Below are 8,774 nucleotides of genomic sequence, written 5' to 3' on the forward strand. Positions count from 1 at the left end.
GTGTTACTATAGCTATTATTAACTATTCTAGATAGCAAGTATGCACATGACCTAAGAAGCAAAATATTTCTTATAGATTATAAAGAAAATATAAGGTAATACATGCTTTATAGAAATAGTATGGCAGCTCCTCAGGAATTTAAAACAGAATACCAAAGATCTAATAAGGCAATGTTGAATATATACCCAAAGGAAATGTGGCCACAATATAGAAGAATAATAAGTACAAATGTTCCAGTCATTTAGTTGGTAAGACAAGAAAATCATAACCAACATGAATGTGTGTATTCTCTTCAATTTTGAAATTGTTAATAAAATTCCTGAATACCTATTATTATTTTAGTGTATCCAACAACAATAACAAATGCATAGTGTGCATATTAGAAAATATATTCATCACTGTAGACATAGACTGGTGCTTAAATTAAGTGGTGCTCAATATATATTCACAAAATAATTCAACTGCAATTACAATTTTTGTTACTTACTAGTAGTCAATGAAGGAACCAAAGAAAATTTGGAGCTTGAGATTAATAATACATGATCTTGACCATGCAAGTGACTCCTGTTGCTTTGTTAGATACCTGTAGGAAATATCAAGTGATAAACTTACCCATTCATTATTATTTATTCTTGTATTTATTTATTTAGACCATAGAAGTAATCATGGCCTTGTGCTATACTATGTCACATTACTACATCCTCATACCAATTTGAGTTTCAAATTTATATTAATGATGCTTTTCAAAGATAAAGAAAAATGAATTGAAATATTCAAACTTTAAGTAACACTATATTGCATTGTCCTTCCTTGGAAGATCTCTCTTCTCTTTTGGGAACTTACTAAGTACCTAAACTCTCTAGTTATTTTCACTGTAGCACACATATAAAAAGATTAAAAACTGGCATCCATGTAAGAGAGAAAACAAGTAATGTTTGTCTTTTATGCATCTAATTGTCTCATTCAGGATGATTGTTTCTTACTCCACCATTTTAGTTGAGATTTGATGATTTCACTTTTCCTAACATTTGAACAATATTCTATGGTGTAAATGTACCAAATTTACATTATCTTTTCAGTGCTTAGTGGATTTCTAGGTTGCTTCCAATTTATGACTATTATGAATAGAAGCAGAGTTAGTCACCACAAAAACTGACTCCATGTTTTATTATGTTTTTGTTTTTGTTTTATTTTGTTATTTTTCAGGGGGATCACAAAATTTGGAGAAATAGGAGAGTGGCAAGGATTTGGGAGGAGTTGGAGGAAAGCTTTATAACATTATAAAAGTATATTGTGCCAGGCAGTGGTGGTGCACACCTTTAATCCCAGCACTCTGGAGGCAGAGGCAGGTGGATCTTTGTGAGTTCGAGGCCAGCCTAGTATACAGAGTGAAATCCAGGAAAGGCGCAAAGCTACACAGAGAAACCCTGCCTCAAAAAACAAACAAAAAAAAGTATATTGTATGAAAATTTGAGATACAAATTTAAAAAAAAGAAACTTTAAATAGAGAAAAGACATTTCAAATTTACTTTAACTATAAAATAATTGTAATGGAAAATACCAAGATCAGTCAGTGTTATATAACACTATATGGAGTTGATGTTGGGGAATATTATTTTAAGGTATTTTACTTTTGTTTATGTTTCATTTGTTTAACTCTGTGAAGTTGTGTAACTGTGCCTGTGTAAAACACCTGGTGTCTAATAAAGAGCTGAATGGTCAATAGTGAGGCAGGAGATATAACTGGTGGGGCTGGCAGGCAGAAAGAGATATAGAAGGAGAAATCTAGGATAAAGGAAGAAGTAGCCAGAGAAGGAGAAGGACTCCAGAGGACAGATATCCAGCTACATAGCCAGCCATGGAGTTAGAGTAAGACTTACAGAATGAAAGGAATGGGAAAAGCCCAGGGGCAAAATGTAGACAGGACAATTTAAGCTCAGAAAAGGTGGCTAGCAACAATAGCAACAAGCCAAGCTAAGGCCGGGCATTCATAATTAATAATAAGTCTCTCTGCAAGTGATTTATTTGGGAGCTGGGTGGTGGGTCCCTAAAAGAGCAAAGCAAGCAACAAGTGGCTTATCTTTGCTTTTCAAACAAAATTCACATCTTATTTATATTTTGGATTATAATTATATCATATTCTCTACCCCTTTCCTTCCTCCAGTCCCTCTCATATACCCCTTCTCATTTCTTTCAAATCTGTGGTCTCTTTTATCATTAATTTTGCATACATATATGTATAGACATGTATATTCTAAAATACAACCTGATCAATCATATAATGTTACTTGTTTGTATGTTTTCAGAGCTGATCACATGGGATTGGATAATCAATTGGTGTGCTCTTATCTGGGAAAGATAGAAGACTATTTACTCTGCTTTTAGCATTCTATAGTTGCCCTTCGTTGTTCTGTACAGTTACAGCTTCCTGGACTTTCCTTAGTCCACCTTAGCATGTCTATTGCTGTCCTTGTACAGCAAAATTTTAGTTTGGCAAATTGGTAAGATTTATGTGTATGGCAGGTAAATGATATAAAATCTTGCAAATGACTTTCAATAATTGGAAGTGACTTTTTTTAAGTTTACTTAAATAAAAAAAATTAATTTCTAAAGTCAGTGTCTTAATTGCTGTTTATCTTTGTACAAAAGACACAAATAAAATCAAAGCTTTACTAAGGTAATAAACAGAAAAACACATGTCTAAGATGTCTAATACCAGTAGGTAGTAACATAAGTGTAAGGAGAAAAAAATGACTTAGAAATATACCAGTATGTTCATAATATCCAGGATTTAACCACATTAATGCAAATTGTATCATTCAAAATTGTCAAATTAATACATAGTCTTCCATTTGGGGCAAGGATGTCAACGTGTAGGCTGGGTGACAATTCATGGTTCTTAATCATAAGTTCTTCAATCATAATCTTAACATTTCTGTAAATTAATTACAGATTCTCACAGTCATCTAATTTTTTCTTCCATTTATTTTGTGAATGTGAGTTCATGTGTGTTTATATGGGGTCTTTGTGAATTTTATCAAAATTTGCCTTATGAATTAGTACTTAAAAAGGGAAATCATTGATGGGGAACTCAATCAGTGACTGGGTGGACCTCAGGATTGTGACATCTGAATGTAAATGGTGTTGAATTGAGAATCCCAGCCCATCAATGGTAGTCTAGCTAGACAATAAATTTAGGAATCTATCCTCCCAGTTGCTATGGATTGGTGATTAGTTTTGGATGAGTAATTGATACTTGAAATTCTACATACCTTTCCTTCTTCAAATAATTCATAAAGGAAAATGGACAGCTGCATTTATTTACTTATTTGTTTATTTATTTAGTTAGTTGATTAGTTGGTTGGTTGAGATAAAATGTGTCCATTCTGGTTCAAATAGTTCATAAAGGAACATGGACAGTTTTGTTTGTTTATTTATAAAATCATCCTTGCTTCAAATAGTTCATAAAGGAACATGTACAGCTGTTTTTATCTATCTATCTATCTATCTATCTATCTATCTATCTATCTATTTATTTGGTTGAGATAAAATGTGCCCATCCTTGGTAACATATTTTTTAATGAAAGACATGTTAAAGATGTCAAAATGTGGTTGGAATTTTGTGTCAAAAAGTATATTTTAATTACTCTAAGACAGTACACATGTTCAGATAAGTTAAAATGTCTTACCATATATAAAATGCAGTTACACTTAGGATTTGTCAGAAACCACTGACTTCAGCACTATGAACACATAGGCAGGTTGATCACAGCAAGAATTTTGTCTTTTTGTGGTCCTTTACCTCAATAAATATCAATGCTGAAAATCTGATTCAGTGGCCAAGTGTTTCCATCAGGAAGCCTTAGTTACAATCTTCAGTACTGAAAAAAGTATAGTTAGCAATTTCAGATATTTTCAATCCTAATATTTCTTAATAATAACAAAAACAAATACTGACATATATATATATATATATATATATATATATGTTGCTAATTTAATTTGTGATTCCTATTATGCCAAATTCATGAGTCATAAGAAAAAGGATTTCTCTTTAATTAGAAATTAACAAGGGAAAAGAGGTGTCCCAAGGGTAGAGAAAATTCCTGGTTAAGTAGAATACTATGTTATGACAAGAGAATATATTTCAGAAGGTGTTGGACCTCTGTTTCTAATAAGGAAAATTTCTTGAGCTTAGAAAAAGAAATTTCTTTATCATTTTACTATTGTATGTCAATAAATCAAGGTAAGAACTATAACTTATAAAATTCCAAACAGCATAGTCTACATTTGACTGACAAAAATTTGTGTTCCTGTATTTTTATATTTTTAATATCAGCATTTGAATAAAATTCACAAAGTAATTAAAAATTGAATTGGTTAAGTTTTAAACATTACTTCAGCTTGGCTTTACCCTACTCTCCTGTTATTTAATGATATATCATCCAGAGCAAACAGCATATACAATCCTTTTTCATATGAAAGACTAATATGTTAAGGATCACAGTAATCAACATCAACATTGTATGTGCTAAGGTATATTACATTATTACTTTCTGTTAAGTATATGTTTAAATGTTTCAATGATATGACATCTGGGGAACATATATCATGAAATTCCTTCTATCTACAGTAGAGAATTAAAATGTTGAATGATGACCATTGACATGGGCTTAACACCTATAATGGTCAAAACAGCTCCCAGTGGCAGAGTGTCAAGATCTAACAGAAGTGAATCTGAAAATGTTATAGAATTATTGCATATTGTTATTTGGTTCTACAGAAGTTTTCATAGGAAACTCTTCAAAATCAAGGCAATTATACAAATATATATATATATATATATATATATATATATATATAATTACACATATCTATTTTGATACAGTATTCATTTTTTAGATTATAATATACATACAATATTTTTATATTAATTTTAATTTCTAAAGTTCATTAGTGAAACACAATACAATGTATAGTAAAGGTTTTAATTAATACTACAAGGTCTACATAAAATTATTGTTTCAAAGGTGATAACAGCTAATATTCATAAAGTATTTAAGTAAGAAAAAGTACATGTAGTTACTTGAAATTTCTACTGAATTTCTTTCTCAGCATAAAAATGAGAGTCTGAGGGTTTTTAGCTGTCACACCTGCACACACACAGTCATGAGAGACAGAGAGACAGAGAGAAGAATGTTAAATAATTTGAGGAAGTTTGTTTTAGCAATTTGTGTACATAACTTGCATACATGTGTTGATGAAATAGCTTGGAGGTAGACTGCTCACCTAGCTATGGCTTAGACTGTTGCACCACCAACAAATAAATGCACAGCTATGGAGGCAAGTTATGTACACAAATTGCTAAAACAGACTTTCTTAAATCACTTAACATTCCTCTTTCTGTCTTTCTGTCTCTGTCTCTGTCTCTGTCTCTCTGTCTCTCTGTCTCTCTGTCTCTCTGTCTCTCTCTCATGTGACTGTGTGTGTGTGTAGGTGTGTGCCAGCTGAAAACCTTCAGACTCTCATTTTTTGTGCTGAGAAAGAAATTCAGTAGAAATTACAAGTAGGCATTTGTTCTTATTTAAATACTTTATAAACTGCAGGGTACTATTTGTAAAAAAACCTGTAATTAATATATCTTTTGATTTGCATACAGTTTCAAAGAATTTGATAGACTAAGAAATATGAATTCTGATTGCATAGATTTTACAACAAACTTGCAAAAATTTAAATGTAAAATAGAATCTCATAAAATCTGGTGCTTAGTTTATCATGAGTTTTGCAATAAATTGCATATACACAGTACTATTGGGATAAGAGGGTTTAGAAAACCACATTAAAACATTGAAGAAATTTTTTGATATATAATTTCTAAGTGAATAAAGAATATTTAATTATAATAAAATTGATTTGTGATGATCACAGCAAACAATTTTGGAAGAAAATTAAGCAGCTAACTAAAATAAAATCATTAATTCATAATTTGTCACTTTGAATATTTAGATAATAATTTAAAAGAGTGCGTATTGTACCATTAACAAGAATACATATTATGTACCCAGTAGAGAGGTGGAAAACAGCAGCATTTACCTCAAAGGTATATTTAGTGACAAAGAATATTTATCATGACACAGTCTGAGTTAATCAAGGTATATATATATATATATATATATATATATATATATATATGTGTGTGTGTGTGTGTGTGTGTGTGTGTGTGTGTGTGTGTGTGTGTGTATTTGTAAGCAGAACTGAAAAACATACAAATACGATAACATTTCTAAATGATATAGTAAAACCAAGGATAAGGAAGTGTACTTCTGGTTGAATCATCCCCACAGATGAAACACACAGACATCAAGGAAGAGGACAATACTTCCGCAGAGACACAGTTTCTCCTCCTCGGATTCTCTAACCTTCCCAATCTTCAGGGCTTTCTCTTTGGGATGTTCTTCATAATATACTTAATTATACTAATTGGAAATGGCTTCATAATTTTAATAACCAGGATTGATCCTGCACTACACAAACCCATGTATTTTTTCCTGTCAAATTTTTCTTTTCTGGAAATCTGCTATGTATCAGTCACCCTACCTAGAATTCTGTATAGCATTTGGACCCAGGACAGAAGCATTTCTCTTCTGGCTTGTGCCACACAAATGTGTTTCTTTCTAATGCTGGCAGCTACTGACAGTATTCTCCTGGCAGTGATGTCCTATGACCGCTATGTGGCCATCTGCAACCCTCTGCACTATCCTCTGATCATGAACCCAACCAAGTGCACAAAGCTGGCAGTGGGCTCCTGGCTTGGTGGCATGCCATTCCAGCTAGGGCAAACCTGTCAGATATTCTCTCTACATTTCTGTAACTCTAGCCAGATAGATCACTTCTTCTGTGACATACCCCCTGTACTTAAGCTGGCCTGTGGAGACACTTCTGTTAATGAACTGTATGTCTATGTCGTGGCTATCTTGCTTGCCACAATCCCTTTTATACTAATACTAACATCATACAGCAAAATCATTGCCACCATCCTGAGGTTGCCAACTGCTGAAGGACAGGCAAAAGCCTTCTCCACATGTTCTTCCCATCTGGTGGTGGTGGTTTTGTTTTTTGGCTCTGCATCTATTACTTACTTTATGCCAAAGTCAACACATTCTGCAGTAAGTGACAAACTCCTGTCCCTTTTTTACACCATTCTAACCCCCTTGTTCAATCCCATGATATATAGCCTTAGGAACAAGGATGTGATTGTAGCTCTGAGAAGATTATTGCTTAGAACATAGTGCAATGGACTATGTACGCTAATTATATTGCAACCACAGTTCTCACATAGACTTTTAGATGTTAATTACTATTATGATCTCTATGTTACTTTTGAAAGTTAGTATAAAATTATTTTTCATAGAAATACACTAACCAAATTGTTATATTGTCAATGTTGTATGTCTAATGAAACATTTTTAATTTGTTCTTTAACATTTTTCTACTTTTCTCTAATACATTCCCTATTCCTCTCAAAACTCAATTCCTCCATCCAACCTTTCCCCACAAGTACTTGTTTTTGTTGTCTTTCATGACCCATGGGGCTTAACTGAGGCCCTCCATGCTACCACAGGTTTGAATGTGTTATGTATAATCAACTGAAGACATTGACCCCTGCTCTCACTGAATTTGTTAGTAGGTAGGATTTCTGTAGGCAAAGTAAGTTTCCTCCTTATTTTCTTAACTTATTTTTGATAGGGCTAATTTCATTCAGGCCCAGTAAAGGGAAGAGCAGCAGCCATGTGTTCAAAATCTCATTGGCTTTGTCATGCCCAGGTGCTGGCATTTTGTAGTCATTCTCCCTATCCTGTCACTCTTCCGTTAATTTGGTGTCCCTTTTTAATATTCCTAGAACTTTATATGGTTATATCGATGTCTTCTATAGGACTTAGTAATCAACTATTACTTTTTGTCAACAGTTTAAGTAGCCATGTATATGTGCATTCACCAAGAATAAAATGTAATTTATATCACGAAATCCATATGAAAACAATAAACTTAATCAGTCTCTTTTCATGTGACATATTTATATGTATAAATTACTTACTTTAATATTGTCTCTAAATTTCACGTTTATTTCCTGCTATATTTTTTTTGCTTAGTATCACATTATACCTAACAATTATGTTATTAAGCACATCAAATATTTTTTAAAGCATAGATTAAGTTAATTGATAAAGCAATGATTTGCTGTTTTCAATCAGAATTTTGGAAAACTTAGAGGTTATAAACAATGAACCTTGAAAGCAATATTGAGCCTACTATGTATCACAGTAAGATTACTGAACTTAATCACATAACAAAGTAAACTTATTTGAACTTATTTTCAAAACGTCGGACTGATAATATATTCATTTCATTCTACATTTATATCATAAATGATTGGGATTATTATAAAATTTGTTTTATAAGAGTCCTGATGATCTGTATTTAGAATACATTATGTTTCTTCCCATCCCTGCTACCAATTTATAAAAGATATTTTCATGCAAGTACATAATATATTTTGAGTAGACTTCCTCCTACCTTTCCTGTCTTCTTAGCCTCTCTCTCTTTCTCTATTGCGCGCGCGCGCACGCGCGCATGCACACACACACACACACACACACACACACACACACACACACACACATATATTTATGTATATATGTGAGTTGAAATATATACCAATATAAATAAAATATAGAATCCACAAATGAGGAACTGGAGAGATATCTCAGAAGTT

At 32.4% G+C, this 8,774-nt stretch overlaps 1 protein-coding gene across 1 annotated transcript; it reads left to right on the forward strand.

Moving 5' to 3' along the window:
* Positions 1–6,345: 6,345 nt before the first annotated feature.
* On the forward strand, positions 6,346–7,290 carry LOC102928055 (olfactory receptor 10AG1-like). The gene has a single exon (XM_006989774.3). The coding sequence runs from the start codon at positions 6,346–6,348 to the stop codon at positions 7,288–7,290; it is 945 nt and encodes a 314-aa protein (XP_006989836.3).
* Positions 7,291–8,774: the final 1,484 nt, after the last annotated feature.

This window comes from Peromyscus maniculatus, chromosome 4 (genome assembly GCF_049852395.1).
Source record: "Peromyscus maniculatus bairdii isolate BWxNUB_F1_BW_parent chromosome 4, HU_Pman_BW_mat_3.1, whole genome shotgun sequence".
Lineage (NCBI taxonomy): Eukaryota > Metazoa > Chordata > Mammalia > Rodentia > Cricetidae > Peromyscus > Peromyscus maniculatus.

Coding starts and splice junctions, on each gene's coding strand:
- LOC102928055 (XM_006989774.3), top strand. CDS start 6,346: ATGAAACACACAGACATCAAGGAAGAGGACAATACTTCCGCAGAGACA.